The sequence below is a fragment of the Chelon labrosus genome (assembly GCF_963514085.1).
Source record: "Chelon labrosus genome assembly, chromosome: 3".
NCBI classification, from domain to species: domain Eukaryota; kingdom Metazoa; phylum Chordata; class Actinopteri; order Mugiliformes; family Mugilidae; genus Chelon; species Chelon labrosus.
Window position 1 is genome coordinate 23,691,264 of NC_140339.1, and position 18,010 is coordinate 23,709,273.

An 18,010-nucleotide genomic window follows, 5' to 3' on the forward strand; every position below is an offset into this window, starting at 1 on the left:
TTGTGACTAAATATGTAATATGAGTTTTATCTGAGTGGGGAATCAGCTTTTTCTGATATATTGTATCTACACCGATCAGGCATAACATTATGACCACCTTCTTAATATTGTGTAGGTCTCCCTTGTGCGTTCAAAACAGTTCTATCAGTGTTGTTAGCGGGGGCCTGTGGATCCTGTGGGTTGAGGGGAGGGGCCTCTGTAGATCATCCCACATGTTTTTCAAGTTTTTTTGACTTGTTCCTAAACGGTTGTTGTGTGTGCGCTTGTGTCAGGCTGCATCCTGCTGAGTATGTAAGTAGGATTGCTATGGGGTAGGGGTGCCTGGTTTGGTCTAAGTGGGTTTTACATGTCCAAGTAACATCAACACGAATACTAGGTCCAAAAGTTTCCCAGCAGAACATTGTGTTGTCACAAGATGGTCAATGTTATTTACTTCTCCTGTCAGTGGTCATAATGTTGTGGCTGATTGATGTATGTCATAATATACTTTGTACTTTAAAATCTTTCTTTAAACCATTATGCAATGAAGACTCATGTCTCATGTGTCTCATTTAACCTCCGTAGGCCTGGTTCTCATTTATTAGTGATTATGTTTTGAAATTAGGTCTATGCTCATATGACAGATCTTACATATGTCAGTGGATCACATGCAATTGTTGCCATATTTTAAAGCTTGTATCACATTCGTGTGTGGCCGTCTTCTTCTCAGTACACTGTTTTTGTTTTAATGTGTAATGTCAGTCGGTTGAATGTTTCCTTATCACGAGCTAAGCAAGTTAAGCTAGATAACGAGTCATGCAGCATTCTCGCTTAACCTGTTTGAGAACTATTCCTTAAAGGGAGGCAACACACTGTAATCTGAGTGTTTATAGTGTCTTAATTATTATGCCAGTAGCCAGTAACAGTAGCACATGATAGCTGGTTGGATACTAGTGTACTGTATGTGTTTGATATTGCAATGTTGTGCCTGCTCGACTATGTATTATTTTTATGATTTCTTTTTATATGTCACAAAGACAAATAAAAGACAGATAAGAGATGGTTGTGATGAGTATTAAAACATTTTTATACACCGATATGTATTGTTACTGGCTCTTCTTATAAAAGCAATTTAGTTTCTATTAATGTCAGTGATAAATACGTTTTATTCTTCCATTATTAGTTTGCAAATGCATTTTAGTAAGATTTAAGCAACCTTTGCAAAGCAAGCCTTAATTGCCTCTGAAACCTTTGCACTGCTCTGGGGTCTGTTTTCCTCCTGCCTTCTATGTAGACAACACCGTGTGTACAAGATAAAATGTGAATCTTCACCGGGGTGATTTTCTAAACCAAAGATTTGTATAATTCATTGTAACTACATACTTAAAACACAGTGTATGTATTGTAGTGTTTACTGTGTACACCATAAGATACTGAATGTAGTAACAACACAAACCACACAAATACTTTTCTTTGTCTTTATTTTTCTTCCATCCCGTTCCATCCACGTTTGATTCATCCATGTCACAGCATTCAGAATTATTGGCACTCCTGGTGTAGACAAGCTTACACACGACAAATAAATCAAGTACTCAGCTATCCCCTTTGTTGACAAAGGTAAGAAATATTGCATCCAAAGTGAAATCCATTATTTGAACAGTGATTACAAAATGATTGGCACTTTGTTGTGTATGTTTGGCATCCACGCAAATCCACCTGTCTATGGTGGGAATTCACCTTTGGATCACTTTAATTATCTTAGCAGCAGCATTTGTGGCAGCCTTAGTTTTTTATAAAGATAAGGAAAGTGAAAACAATCTGAACACATTTTGAAAAAAAGTGTTTGCGTATGGAAATGTGTATTGCTTACAGCTGCTACTTGGTCTGTTTATCTTTCGAGTCATCTGAACCAAATGCCAATAATTCTGGAGGGTACTGCAAATGCAGTCTAGTGAAAGAAGTGCAAGTTTCTTTATGTAGGCGTCTAAAATAACAACAACACACATTCCTCGTTAAAATGGAGAAGGTAGGATCGGTAGATCTGAGCCTCACTGAAACCCACATCCTCCGCTCAGGTTCATTTACTTAGCGGTGACAGAAAACCCTGTCAGTTTAACAAGCAACATAATAAGTCTCAGTAAGCCCCAGTGAGATTTATTCTGAACAACCCTGGTAATTGAGAATGATTCCTACTGTTTGAATATCACATGGAAGGTCTAGCCTCGCGTTGTGGACTGAGCTTTTAGTGCTAATCACACTGTGCGGGCCCACCCTGAGAGGCTGGAAGGGTGAAGGGGGTGTTATTCTGCTGGCCTCATACCCTGTCTGTCATCCAAAAGAAGAAAACAAAACTTAAAGTTATCTGGCAGCCCACATTGGATTTAGGAAAGAACTTTTGCATGGAAAACACAATGATTGCATGTGTTTGTGTACGTGTGTGAGAGAGGGAGAACAGGGAGAAAGGAGGAGAGTGTATATATTGCACGTCTCTTTAGTTAAAGTACAGAGCTCAGTGTCCAGAGTTCAGCCTGAACTCACCAGCACCATGAAACTTTTTGTGTGTGCACGGTGGCAGATGGAGGCCTCTTGGTCCACTTTGTGTTACCACTCTGGCTGTGTGACTGGCTCTGGGTTTCCTCCCTGTGGTCCGCCCGTCTCGTGTCAGATATCACGGTTGCTTTGGCCTTTCCAGCTTCATTAAGGGCTCTGCGGTGTCTGAGTCACTGTGGTGCTTTCTCTCACGCGGAGGCTCGACTTTGCTGCAGCGTGTCCACGAGGGGGAGCGCATGTACCCACCTCGGGGCAGCACAGGCTGATGAGAACCTGAGAAACAAACACACACAACAACTTACTACTTACTAGTCTGGTCAGATACAAATAGTATACTGCAGTTTTTGATTCATACATTTTGAGCTTTAAAATATAATTGTCTTAGTGTTTGCTGATAAGCAAAAGTATATTTACAACAGAGGCTTTGAAAGACACAGTAGCTGATTGCTTTTCACGAAAAGTAATCAAGCTTTCAGTTCACACCTGCACAAATACATACCGGCCACCTCAACATTGTCAGGACTCCAGTGATTACATTCACAGCTAAGATGGAGTAAGAAACTATTTCCTCACATTTATGATATCTATTGTAAAATGATCCAAGGGATAAAAGAGTACTTTTCATACAACTTAAAATGTTATCCTTTTATACCAACTGTCTTTGTTCTATGTTTAGTTTTGTGTTTTCCGTTTCATTCCACTTGGTGGTGATGTTGAACCAACCAGGAAGAAAAAAAAATAAATCATTATAGGGAATGACTTGACTCTGCCTTTCACTGCCGATACCGGCCTATTGTCAAGTCCCCTAACGTCATACTCAGTACCTGGCTTATATATCTCCCCTAAGTCACATCCATATCTTCACACGCATTAAAGGCAGACAGACAAAGAGAGAGAGAAAAGGGGAGGATAAAAAGACGTATTGATCTCAGGTGATTGATGGCGTCTCCACTCGATTTTTAATGAGCAGGACGGCAACCTCCAGCAGGAAGGAGTTTGGTGCCGCATCCCTACGAACACCTGCTGGTGACTGCTTGTTGCATCAATGCAGTTATAAAATAACTGTGCATTCAAATTTTATTTGTATAACTGTCTGTTTAATGCATATATTCTGTCATTTAATGACTGAAGAATAAGAATTCAGGAACATGAAATGAAGCACACACAGAGGCGGCTGTTTGTACACACAAACCTCCCCACAATTTAAATAGTGTTTCCCCTTTTGCTTTTCTCCTCTCTGTCTCAACATGTCGAGCTATGGGTGTACTGTGCTATATTGCTTTGCTGCTGGCTACAAGCAATTTGCTTCTTCACTCCTCAATTTGCTGCATAACGTAATGTTTCTGAAGTACTAAATGCTCCTGCAGGTGTCTTGTGAAGACACAAGCAAAACTGTCTCTTTCAGCCCATTTAAAGGACGCAACCCTTGATTTATTTGTGGATTCTAATCCCAGCACAGCTCAACCAGTGTTTGTGAAGTAGGGCAAGTATTTATCAAAGATCTGTAAGGCCATTAAAAGCCTAAAGAAGCCCTAAAGGGAGTAAAGGAGCTGAACTGGAATCAGTGACACTTTTATAGAGACTATGAAATGTGGTCTTCTTCTCCCAAAGCATAATTCACCACAGAATGACATAGAAAGCTACTGCTGCTGCTGCTGCTACACTCCCTGTGGGCTAAAACTTAACACATTATATGCTTCATGTGTAACATCCACTACTTGTTCCTAAAATAATTCCCTGCTCTAAATAAACTCCTATTACTTGACTGTGAAAACAGAACAGACAAACAACAGCATATAGTCTGCAGTGTCATCAGTTACAACTGTGTTACTGTTCCAGCAACAGACAAAAGGAGGCCTGTGGTAGTTTTCCAGGGATGTGGGTAAACTTTATGGTTCATCAAGCTCATATGAGAGTTAAACAAAGAGCAGACCTCAGGCTGGACATCAGCCTTTTGTCCTGTGTCTCTGGAGCTGCACTAGAAAGAGGCGCTTAATGAAAGAGATTTTCATTTAAGTAAAATTGAATAACATTTTGTATCAAAACGGAATTAGGATTTAAGATGCCAACAGTTTTGGAGTGAAGTACAGTAACATGGGACAATGGGGGGGTCAACAAAACAAACAACGTGTATAAGTAATGTGCAGGAGGAGTTATGATATGTGTTTTTGAGGACCAGGCCTTGTTTCCAGCAGGGGACAGTGAATTATTCAGGAACCTACATTTAGCATGAACCCACTCACCCATCCTCCTCTCCTCTCCTCTCCTCTCCTCTCCTCTCCTTCTTTAAACTGCCTCTTGAACTCCTTATGCACTCAGCAGTTTCCCATATACCTAAGTATCCCAGCTCAAAGCTACATGACCCACATATGCAATGCACTTAAACTTAATGCATCACAAAAGACAATAATATTGCTTAAATTTACAAAAGTGAAATACTGAGAGAAGGGATACCACTCTGGCCTTACAGAGGTAAATATATAGCATCTTATTAGATGGACACTTTTATCCATAAAGAAAGCCCCAGTGCTACTGACCCTGGCAGTCTTAGGCAGCATCCAAGACTAATTTACACTACGTGTTAAAATCACCTTTAAAATGTTCCTTTTAGAATGACACACGGCTCCTCCTCTTCTGTCTGCCCTGCTATCCTCAAAATGACCCATTTTGCTAGTGGATGATGTTTTTACATGACTGTCGTACATCAGTGTGTATCCTCTGTCTGTTTTGTTAACCTGTCATGATAGCTGTGTGAACAGTGGGTTTTTGCAGTGTGCTACCTGCTGAGCTACTTATGACATTCTTAATTAAAAAAAAAAATAATAATAATACCTGAAAACTTCCTATAGAAACGGCTGTTTCATGTGTTTAATCATTGAGACTTCTGTGAGTATTACCACTATTCAACAATATGCACTTGGTATACAGCCGTCTCAGTGGTTGCATCTGTCTCAAATTGTTTTCCTTCCTCTGTGCAAATCATACCTGAGGCAGTTATGGAGAAAGAGTTCACAGGTTGACAGTTTTTGGAAGAGGTACAAAATGACAAGTTTCATGTGAAAAGGTTGAACACTTTTAACTGTGTTCTCAAATGCCTGAGCTATTTTTAGTCATAATTTATGCAGGTAAAATAGAAGAGTGAAAGACATAGTACTCTTGAGGAGAAGTCTCTTGGACTAATTTAGAGGGTTTAAAGTGTGGGGAGGTAAATGTAATACAATACATAGAGGTTAAATAATGTGTTGTTGTTAGAGACTTATGTTTTATCTTTCAACTTATTCTGCGCCTCAGATCTTCTTAGAACCTCTGAGATAGTAAATTCCCGTTCATATCACTAATTATCACTGAGGGACAGAGAGTATCTATGTTTTGCAAAGCTGTAAGACTGTTACTTTCACTGTTAAAGTGAAAGTGATCATTAAACAAACTGATTATCTAATCCTGGCAAAGTGTGATGTGATCCCAAAAAAACACATATCTCAAAGTGTTTCACTTAAGACAGTAATTGAACTGAACTTAAGTATGATGATGCCAGGTCAAGCTTGTGACAGTATGAAGGAACACAGGATTGTCACCTGAATCTGAAGGTCTCCAAAGCTATGTGAGTTAGAATTCATTGTTTAGGTGTTAATTTTGATGAGTCATAGCCAAGAAACACTCCTAATAAATAATGAAGCCCCATAACTGCTGGGTGTATAAATGGATGTATAAATGTATAAAATGTATAAAAGGTGATCATATGTATGTTAGTGTTGACAACTTGTTTCTGCTGGGTTCTGAAGTTAGTTAAGAAGCAAAGGAAAATATATTTTCACACATAAGATGCACTCGCCATACATACCTGTGTTATGGAACATTAGCAATATGCTGTTGAGGAGGGAGGTGCACAGTAAAGGAAAATCAAGAATCATTCATTAAGTTTTAAGATCGCTGTGAGAGTGATTTTATGTCCGATCACATATAAAGTTTCCTCCTCCGGTGCTGTGTGTTTCAACCCACAGAGTCAGATAAACCAGAATTAAGATCTTTGCAAGCATGCATGTCAGCCGCCTCCTGTTTTAAACCTCTCATCTATTTATTATTGAGAAAACAACTGCATTTTACACTTCTCATTAGCACTGCCATTCATAGAAAATACAGTCATTTGCAAGACCTTGTCTAAACTGGACCTATAAATGGATCGAAACGCTGTGTGCATGCTGAGAGGAGGGCGTGTCAAAGGAGAGAGTTCACTGCACACATGCAGGATGAGGCTCACAGGTCATAAATAAAACATGGGAAAGATTTTGCTTCCTTTTGCAAATTGGTAGAAAGATGTGTAAGCCTTTTCTCCTGTACCTGCTGCAGTGACACACTGTGTAACACAGTTACACCCATGTAATGCATTTGAATAACTGAGCTAATATGGGAATGGTTTGATGACACTTCTGCAATTCATATTATCTTGTTCTGGATGTTATTAACAGTCACTTTAAAGGCAACTTATTTGTGACACTAAGAACAGTGTTCCTGATGGGTCCTTGAAGGAGTCACATGACATTTCAGACCTTTTCAGACCCTGCTGGGCCACAACGCATAATGCATTCCATAGCCCCTCATCTGAAACCTAACCATGACCATGACCTTTACCATAAAACCACGTCGTAACAGATATAAAGCCTTGAAGATGGCCTTTTAACCTGCATCTAATCTTATTTCAACTTTAAACCAAGTCTTCATACAAACCTGTAAGGATTTCAAGGATTTGTAAGGAGTAATAAAAGCACACACTCATAGCCACTTAATATTGTATTTTTCTCACTCAAAATGATTGTCTTTTTCTTTTTTACCCACTCACTTAGTAATTTAATTGCATTTATTTAATATCATACTGAATGCTTCTCTCAAAAATCAAATGACGCACTTGAAGCTGCAAAGGGCTGACAAACCTGTGCACGAGCTATGGAACAGTAGATGTCTGCACATCTTCACAACGCACTTAAAAACTCCTGTTTACACACTGAAACTGTAGCTTATAATCATTAAATGCATAATTTTCTCCAAAATCCTCTGGTAAATCTATGTTGTTTTTAGATAATATGCATTTCATTTTAGCAGGCCTACCTGCTGGAGACTCATTGTGGTTCTCCTCATCAGAGTCAGCAAAAACTTCAGCCAGTTCCTGGTCAGACATGTCCGTCAGCTCAGTCAGATCCAGGAGGTCGAAGTGCACCTCTAAGGAAGACACACTACTCAGTGGTTCTATGAGGCAGAGAGAGAAAATGACAACCTTTTAGTCTGTTGAGAGGTTTGGATATTGAATTTATTCACAAATTTCTGCTGCAGCAGAAAAGCCACTCTTTAAAAGAAGTGGTGGATGAAGTGCTTACATTTTGTAATGCTCAGTGAAGCTGTTCTTAACTCTCTACTCATCAGATCAATAGCTGGCTGCAGTATTGTTGTAAGATCCACTTCACGTTTACTCTTTTATCCACTTTTATTTATCTGGCCATCTCTTGTGAAGTGTCTCTACTTCAGCCACATTTCACATGGCTGTAGATTTCTTCCTCTAACTGTGAGCTTGCTGCTGTAGTCAGTGAGTGTCTGCGTGTCGATGCAGGAGGTGACTAAAGAACTGAAACCAGAGCTGAGTGGAGATGAAAATAGCCAGTTCTTTAACGCACTGTGATCTCCATTTTTCTCCTGGGTGTGTGGCACCTGTTCATTTGACTCTCGAGCCAACAGGACTCTCTACTTCTGCTCAAAACGGGGTCACATTCACACATGGTGCATATCATTATGCCTGGCTTATCATTTCTATCAGTCCACCTCCAAAGCTGGAATTTTCATGTGATGTGTGCAAAATAAAATTTACTCAAACACTCAAGTGATATACATGCACAAGGCACGTCCAAGAACATCTTCTTGTCTCAGCAACACCCATGTTAGGAAACAATTCAGTGTAACAGAGCCAGACTAATGTGCCATTATTGTCGCAAGGATGTCTGGAGACCGCACTAGAGCAGATTGAGATGTGCCTGCAGTTCCTTGTGGACTGCTGGATACCAGACTGCCATCCAAAGTCAAGTCTGAATGAAGCACATCACTGGCTGTCCGTGGGTGTGTCTCTGTGAAGAAAGCGATGGGTTGCCTGACAGGCTGAAAGCTGTTATTAGCCTGCGTTGTTTGCATGCTGTTTTCCAGGCTGTTTAAGGCTGAAGAAGCAGAGCCTACTCTCCTGCTGCTCTTTGTCTGATGCTACATTTAATTCCCTGCACCATCGTCCTCCTGATATTGATTTCTAGAAGGCTATTCATCATGCCGAGGCAGTGGTTGGTCATTGTGCCATGTTTGAAAGATATTAAGGACACTCAACAGCAGAAATGCCAGGAGGTACGTGGAATGAAAATAAGGAAGCAGGGACAATGGGAGAATACAAATGTACATAACTATCAAGTTGAAGTCATCAGATGTGGGTTGGGTTCAGCCAAGACACAGCAGGTGAACAGGGTCAACATATTTATTACTAAATACCACCATGAAACTTCAACAGTTGATTATTTCTAATAAAACAATTATATTTTTGTTTTCTGCATTGGAAATGTGGTTAGAAAAGCCCAGAACAGCTATATGAATATTGGATAAGCATAAATTCAATACATACGAGAGTCAACGCTTTCTTCAGAGAAGATCTCTATTTTTGATCTGACTCCATGAATCAGAACTGAGCGGTATTAGAGAATGGATGGATGGATGAATATATCACAAACTACTGTCAACAGCAAAAACATATTTTTTTAGGAGTAAAATGTTAAATAATTCATGTTATGAATCATTTATGAACAAAACCTTCCATAGAAGGCTTATGTACACCATACCTGACATCTGGCTCAGATATGAGAAAGACATAGGTTCTGAGAAAACAACCTGAAAGACGTTGACTGTGAAATTTAATAATTAAATCAAAGATACCACTTTGTCAAAGCAGTTTAACTAACAGATTACATTCAAACTACAGTTGGAATTTTATGATTTAATATGCAAATAAGGTCTTACGCTACTATGCAATGCATATTTAAAATGTAGTCCAACAAACACATTTGGTGTTATTCATTAATTTATTTTCATTATTTTCATTATTTTCCTTGTATTTACTTCCTGTTTTACTATGAAAGGATCCCTCATCCTGTGTCTCTCAGTTGGCGTAGTGTCCTGTGTTTTTCACCTTGTGAGCTGTCAGTTCTTTAGTTTTTCTGTTTCCCCTTCATGTTGGCCTGCATGTTTCCCTGGGTTCTGACTTCTTCTTGGGGCTTTTCTGGACATTTTCAGTTGCTTTTTCCTAATGATGGATTATCAGTCATTTGGACCATTCTTGAACATAACCTGCTCAAATACAGTAGCACCTTTTGTTCTCTGTAATTTTTTTTTATTCACTTTTGTTTCTCATCCTGGCTCAGTCACCATGTCTCTCCTTTTTGTTATTAAAAAAAAACAAAAAAAAAAACATTACAGTGGAAGCCTAAGGGCCACCGTGCTTTACTTGATTTTGGGACCAGCCAATTCCCCTTTTTAAAAAAAACCATTAACCTCTGCACCACATATGAATATACCACAGCAGAGGGAAGACTCTGCAGTCATGTATTTCACATCCAAAGCTTTGATCATGTTTCCCTGTTTGGCAGTAGTTTTTTATATCAAGTGGAGAAACACTTGAATGTATAATTACTGTGTAGAGAAAAATATATTGTTGGGAATATATTTTACTTTTCCTTCTATCTTCTTGTTTACTGTTATCAACCTTACTGTTATCTAGAGGCACCGAGAGGCATTTAAACGTGTAAAAAAAAATGTGTGGGCGGAGATGAACAAAAAATACGGAGAGGGAGGATGATGGGAGAAGAGGAAGAGCTGAGGCTAGGTAAGAAGCTTCATGTAAAATAAAAAGGGTAATGGAGGGGAGAAGAAGTAGATGAAGAAGAAAAAAGAAATCCTGTTAAATGAAACACTCTTGACGTTTTCTGCTGTTATTTTCAATTGATTAAAATGTTATTCCAATTCTGCAGCGCTTGTTTTTATCCACCTCTCCCCCATCTCTTTTTTCCTCTTCCACACCCTTTCTCCTTGAATAATTGATCAGTGCATTTTCGAACTCACGGCAGACACACACTGAAACAACTGCCTCCATCTCGGAAGCCAATCAGCAGAGCTCTGAGATGCCAGTGGGGAAGACTGACAATGGAGAATTCATGCTGAGACGAAAAAACTGGGGATTTTCTGCCTAGAGCAAATGTAAAAGACGACCGCCTCCTCTCAGCAAGCATACAGGCTGGTGAAATCATATTCCTGTGTTCTGTTTCATTTCTCTTCTTGAAATATGTTTTTATGCTTTTAGAAAGTGTTCAGCGTGTGTGAAATGAAAGTCTTCGAAGGAGGGAACAAAGAACAGGGAGGATGGTGAGGGTTTGGGTGAAGAGATAAGAGGTGATGTGCCGGGTTGTATCTGTATCACCCCCCTCCCTCTCTGGCCTATCAACGCTCTGAGGTCATCAGGCAGCCTGAGATTGTGATGATGACTGCACTCTGATGGACTGAAACTGAGCTAACATGTGGTTTCTCTACACATTACATTCTTTGGTAGGTGTTATTCTCCTCCCAGTGACTGAGCATGCAGTCCATAAAAACTATTTGACACAGTTGTTCATGAACATTGTAATGTGTTCCAGTTATTTTTGCTAATGGGCCAATGAATGAATAACAGGCAGGTCTATATTTTTAACTGAAAATGCATACACAGCTAGGTGCAGACCTGTGAAGGCTTTACTGGAAGTTCATCAAAACCATCCTGATGAAGGCTACTTAGCTCAAAATGTTTCATTAATGCAGGAAAAGAGTTTTGAAACTTTAGTTTTGAAGAGAATAAGCTCTGCCCAAACTTTAACTCCGGCGTTCTCCCCTGTAACGCTGCAGATTTTCTATTAAAGTATGAGCAGTCACCATTTATGGCAGCATATTTATCTGTGCATCTACCTGTACAGCATTTTCCTGTTTTTCTGTGATTTATTTCTTGCAAACTAAACAACATTTTGATCTTTTCTGGGACATTAGGCTGTTTGCTCTGGGCCTAAAAATAAATGTTGCAGATGACTCAGGAGAAACTGTGGTTCTGGAAAAAAAAAAAATAAATAAATGCAGTACTGGAAGTTTTTATTTTGTTATTCTGGGTGAAACTGCAAAGTATTTCTGCAGCTATGTGCGCAAAATCATAATCAACTTTTTGGGAGAGATAGGGTTAACACCATTTTGTACATTTTCAAACCAAATGTGATGTTTCTGTCTGTTGGTCTTGGCTTATCTTTCTTTCCCTCTACTTCTCTTTTTGTCACATAGTATTAGCTGACCTGCCAGGTAGAATGAGTTTATGGGTTACATTAAATCGCAGAGACACAGACTTGAGCCTCTGGATGAGCTGTCTCTCTGAAAAAGTGTTTAGTTAGTGAAGCAGATAAAGGCTGCCTTGTCACCCATGTAGCCCCTGTATCTGTCTCTGGGTTTCTTTGGCCTGGGAGTCTGGCACGTACAGGGAAGCCTCTCAATGGGACTGATGCACAATGAGTGCTTTCAGTCGAAGCTGTGGTGCAGCGATCTTTCAGAATGTGCGACTCAAATAACTCAAATCCTTCAGTGGGATATACGTGTGAAATTATATGTGTGTGTGTAACAAATGCTTTAGTGCTCCAGAGACCTGTGGTATGAGATTCATTATCTGTTACCAGAATTAACAAATCAATCCAGCATTGATTGCCGGTGATAAGACTCTCTTTAACAGATCAGGATATCCTCTGCCCTCCTACCTTATCTCCTTCATATTGATCAGGTATTTTGCCCAAGGCACTTCCCAGCCATAATGAGCCTCTAACACCTCTCTGCTGCCAATGAATATTCATCACTGTTTCACATTCTTAATATTGCCCTCCCTTCACCTTTTCCCTGCTACTTACGTCTCCTCTCAGTGATGTGCAGCAGGCTAGCAGTGTGTCCTGACAGTGTGCCCTCCTCGTCCCCTGACGGGTGCTGGAACAGCTCCTTGGACAGGTCACCTGAGCTGGACGGCTTCAGCAGCTTCTGGATGTCTTTATTGGGCTCTATTATCACACAAAGACCAGAAACAGAAAGTGAGCAAATAAAGCAAAGTGAGCAAATAAAAAGCATAGATAATGATTAAAGGTTTATATCAGAGGAGCAGCTCTGGGACCATAAGGTCACAGGTTTGCATCCCCCTGCTCCCCAGGCAGAGCACAAGTAGCAGTGCATTGCTCCAAATACACGCTGCTGTGTGAACAAATGGACGGTTTAAATGCAGAGAAAGAAATTCCTCATGAGGGATCGATAATCTTTTTTAGACTTAATATTATTATAAATGAGAGGGAAAAGGATACTTAGAGATATCCAGTGCTGAAATAACATTGTGCTCACTCCTTAGCCTCTCAATTGCTTGTCTTTTTGTTCTATTATAAACTCTTCTGCCTGCGTTCACACAAGCTTTTAACAAAGTCTGAAAACAGAAGGTTCTTAAAATAGCGTCCCTTCACATTTGGGAGTGTGCATAAATCGTTTTAACCTGATCAAGGTTAAATGTCCACCTGTTTGACACCACTGAAAAAACAGTGTGGCCTACGTGGAGGCTGAGTGGAGGAAAAGACAGGTGTAGAGAAGTGTGATACACTCACTAGGAAGAAAGGAAGAGGCCGCCAGTATTTCTTACAATGCTGGATGTAAGATAAAACTATTCAACAGATTTTAGCCACCTTTCATCTATCCATTAGCTACACATGCTTTCTTTTCGAGGGTTAGAGGGGCACCAGAGCTAATCGTACAGAAAAACACAAGAGGAGAAGAGTGGTGTGTCTGTGCAACATTTAGGAGAAATTATCTCCATATAGTTATTTCATGATAACATGCAGAGTTGATGCAATACAGTGTGGGAGTATTAAGCAGCTTCCCGCGGGCCTGGCCAGATGGCTAGTACCATTTCTACTTGCACTATGTTCCTAGACAGTTAAATTTCTTATTTCAGATGAAAAGTGTGTTGAAACGTGTGCTACAGCCGAGGCGAAAGCAGAACATGATGGATCCTCATTGCACACTCAGAAGCACAGTGTTCATTGCTGACTATTGATTTATTTCCCCAGTGAGGAGCACACAAACTGATGGCTTTACCTCTGCTGTTATAATGAAATGTTGGTTCAATATTTAGACCAGCAGCTTTGGTTTCCATTTCCATCACTGTCCTCAGCAAATACTCACTCTCGATCCATCCATCCATCCATCCATCCATCCACTAGGTACACTAGTGAAAACAAATGCATTCTGATATAACGGTCCTTCACCAAATCCATCCTCTTGAGTGTTGTGACAGGCGTTAATTCAACTGTTTCTTTTGTTTGTGGTGCTGTTAAACTCTATTGAATTAAACACAAAAGCATTTCTGTTATTTAGTCTAGCCCACTGACTAAAATGTTGTTATATATATAATAGAAACATGTGTTGGTACCACATAAAATAATTCAACAGCGCTACAAACCACAGCCTCCAAAATGAAGACACGGTTGAATCAACAGCTCTTTATGTTATTTTAAACAAATGCTGAATACTTTAACCTTCATGAAGTTCTGAATCTGAGTCTGGCTTCCAGTCACAGTGTTCATCAGTGACAGGCGAGAAGAGCTTTCAAGAAAGTGGCAATATTATCTGCAGATAAAGCAAGACATGTTTACACAGATGTCCCGATGCAGCCACCACCTGCTGAACTATCTGTGAAGAAGCCAGAGTAAATAATGAGAATACAAGTTACAGCCAGCTATCACACATGTGCCCGTTTCAGGATGTGGCTGCCCCTGTCTGGAGCCGTCAGCTGTGACAATCTGTGGATCAGTTAGCAGACAGGCAGATGGAGTGGGAACCAGGGGGAGGGAAGATGAGAACGATGTGCTGAACGACCGCCAAAAGTCGAATCAAATTCACTGTCTCCGCTTAATAAATCAATTGTCGTTTGCAAGCAAGAAAGATTTCTTAACACCATTTCATACAGTTTCTTTTTCTCTCTTCTGTATCTTATATGTTCTTTTATTCTGCATACTCTGCAGTAACAGATTTACATGCACATTTCTCCAATGGGCCAATGAATTACTGTGTATCACACAAGGGTGACTTAAGAACACAGTTCTTCTCTATGCTTTATTGCGTTTTCTTCTAATCCTATACTTAGCACTGGAACTGTTTTCTCCTGTTTTTTCTTCATGCAGAACTGCAAGTGATTCACAGCAGTGGCTGTGTCTGCCACTACACAAAAATCCAAAGGTCACAATTGTACCCAGCTCTGTAAAGCATAGCAATGATGTTCAGTCTAATTCAATCACGTCTTAATGAACAAATAATATCCCAATTTGTCACAGGCAGGTAATTTTAGCTGTCTGCATGCACTGCTGATATTCTGTAAGTAAACAATGATGAGTGGAACAAAGCCAGAGCAGGCATCTCGCATTTGGAAAAAAAAAAAAATACAATTACTGTGCGTATCTGCTGAAATTGCAACTTATAATGGCTACAGAAACATTGTTTTACCCCGAGGTACTGTAGAGTAATAGCGGTTGAATGTTCAGAGGCTACTGCTTTGCCCCACTTTGTACATTATGAGTAGAATTTATCAAAGCTAATGTAATAGTCTGTCCCACATGGGCATTTTATTCAAGAGTTGGATGTGCATGTATATAACATCGCTGGAATACCATCCCTTTGAATGACACAGTGGCATGGAAGCATTGTTCGGTGCTGCCACACAACACACTGCACAGCTGCTATGGTCTTTACACAAAGGCCATATGAATCCACTACTGTTATACAAATTGTATTTGATCAGTCCAGTTTTTTCGTGGTTGACCTGTAGTGTGTGGATATAATAGGACCTTTAGTGTGAAACAATGGGCTAAACATGAAGGTTAAATGTAGAAATGAACCCTCTGACACTGGGTCCCAGCTGAAGTAGGGTTACAGATTATAGATAGAGTACTGCATTATTTAAATGTTACACATCAGTGATTAACCCTTGACTAGACCACAGTTAGCCACTCATAAGACAAACATGATTCATTGGAATTATGGTCCAGCCACCCAGCAAGTCTCCAAGTGCAAACATAATGATGCATGATAACTGCAAGCAGACTATTCACAGCACAAGTCACTTAAAACAGAAAAAGACACTTTGCAACAGTCGTGCTCAAAGCTGTGGCACAGAGAAAAGAAATAAAATGGCTCTTACCTGGGCTCCCTGCCCCTCCCTGTGCCTCCATGCAGCTTAGCCAAGAGAGTCCTGCTGTTCACCACACCAGCATCGGAGAGTGGAGGAGACAAATAGGGAGGAAAGATGGGAGAGGCAAGGGGAGTGTGTGTATGTCTGAGTGCATATGAGAGTGGTGGGGGTGGGCGGACAGTGACTCTGTTCCTCTTTCTTTTTGGTCCGCTGTTGTTCCAGATTTCCCAAACAGGTGATTTAGGTCTCTCCGCTCACACTGTCCACCTGCTCTGCTCTGCGATCAGAGCTGTCTGAGTACTGCACTGCCTCACAGAGCGAGTCCACCACAGAGAGAGAGGTCTGGGAACAACGACATCGCAGCAAATTTCTAAGCCACTTGGTTTAGTAAGCGCAGCATTGTGAGGCTTGGCTTGGTATGTACGGAACACACAGAGACAGAGAGAGAGATCCAGAGCAAAAGGGGGAGAGAAAGGGAGGGAGGGAGGGAGGGCTGAGCTGGCAGCCTGCCCAGATTGAGAGGGAGAGTGGGGTGTCAGGGAGGGTTATGGACTATCGGAGGGGGAAACGTGTGCGTGCGTGAGAGTGTGTGAGCTTATTTCACTTTCGTGCACATAGAATATATACTTGTATTTGGTCAGTACATGCTATGATGTGTGAATATAATTACAGCAGATACATTGTCTGTGATACTTAATGGAAAAGAATCCTATACCCTCAGTAAAGCAGGGCATGGTGCTCTGGTCTCCTGGGTGAATACACTGGTTGAGCTCGCCCTCTAGTGGCAGGATCCGATGTTTGCAGGTGGCCATGTGCTCATGTTCAAACTACAAGAAAGAACTAATATACAGTACAAACATCAAGAGACTGGATTCACAGCAGGCCTTCTTCTTCTATGTCTCTGCCACAAGACACTGTACAAGAAAATAGCAGTAATTAAAACTGAACAGAAAGCATTATTAATAACCTTTGTAACCTCCAATACACAAATGCTATATGAGAATAGAGCCATATTACACTATATGTTATTAGATTAATTACATTATTAACATTTAGTATTTAATTAATATATTTATTATTCAATGAATTGAACAATGGCTGAAAACTGATTTATTTGAGCAAGCCTCCGATCCCTGCCATCAGAACGCTGCTTCAATGGAAAGATACAACTGAAGAAAGAAACTCTCATTATTTAAATTAAGCAGCATGGTAAACACCACCAGTTTGCATAAATTTGTCTTCATTTTACATGATTTTTTCATTTTCCAAAATAAGTCTAAATCCTCAAAAATATATGTTTATTTCCAGGTTTCCATAAACTATATCCTCCTCCAACCTCTTGTTCTTGATTGCTTCACAAGCTAAAAAAAATAATTTTCATAGAATCAGCAGGTTCTTAGATCACAATAATCATTCTGGGGTACCTCCATATATCGCCCCACCATTATTTAATAATCAACAGTTTGGTAGGGTAGAAAGTAACACACCATCCTGGTTGGAGAACCAGATACACGTTTCATACACGCAAACATGTGTATGAAACATGTTGCAGCAGACACCCAAAACTGTCTGCAGTGAGCAGGATGAGAGAGCAGATCCCTTCCTCATGACACATCCCAGTTGATGAAAAGAGTGCAATGGTTTTGCTGGCACCATTTCCATCCAATCAGCAGTGATGAGCAGATTTACTGAAGTTGATGTCCACTCAGTTGATGTCCACTCAGTGAAATGTCGTCTATGGGTTCAGGGACCCTGCAGTGACTGGCGTGGATCCAGGTAGCTCTCTCAGCCACCTTCACAGCTGTCCTCATGGTGAGGAGAATTTGGTTCGGTCGGTCGGTAGCTCTCTCTCCGTGTTCCAGTCGTTCAGATCATGCAGCTTCTTATCTGTGGCCTTTTGAAAATCGCCCGTCACCTGTTTGTGGATATCAGAAAGCAAGAAGGACAGGTTTTCACAATATCACAGCATTTTATCCTGACACTGACTAATATGACTGCACCCATTTCAACTCTGATATGACTCTAATGTCAGTTACCAAATCGAACACTACCTCAAATATGTTAAAGAGTCCCTTGTGTATGATTTTGCTATATATATTTTTTTTTCACATCAGCCACATCAACATTAGTTAACAGAAACACAGAGAAGATGCATAGCAAGATGTGCATTAAAGAAGGAAATCTTTAATTCTATCT

The 18,010-nt window shown here is 40.3% G+C and overlaps 1 protein-coding gene across 1 annotated transcript; it reads right to left on the reverse strand.

Moving 5' to 3' along the window:
* Positions 1 to 1,548: 1,548 nt before the first annotated feature.
* Positions 1,549 to 12,592, reverse strand: dbndd1 (dysbindin domain containing 1). The gene is made up of 3 exons (XM_084541615.1): positions 12,507 to 12,592; positions 7,633 to 7,770; positions 1,549 to 2,802 (listed from the first exon to the last, which is right to left on the reverse strand). The coding sequence occupies exons 2-3, from the start codon at positions 7,700 to 7,702 to the stop codon at positions 2,648 to 2,650; spliced, it is 225 nt and encodes a 74-aa protein (XP_084397741.1). The 5' UTR covers positions 7,703 to 7,770; positions 12,507 to 12,592; the 3' UTR covers positions 1,549 to 2,647.
* Positions 12,593 to 18,010: the final 5,418 nt, after the last annotated feature.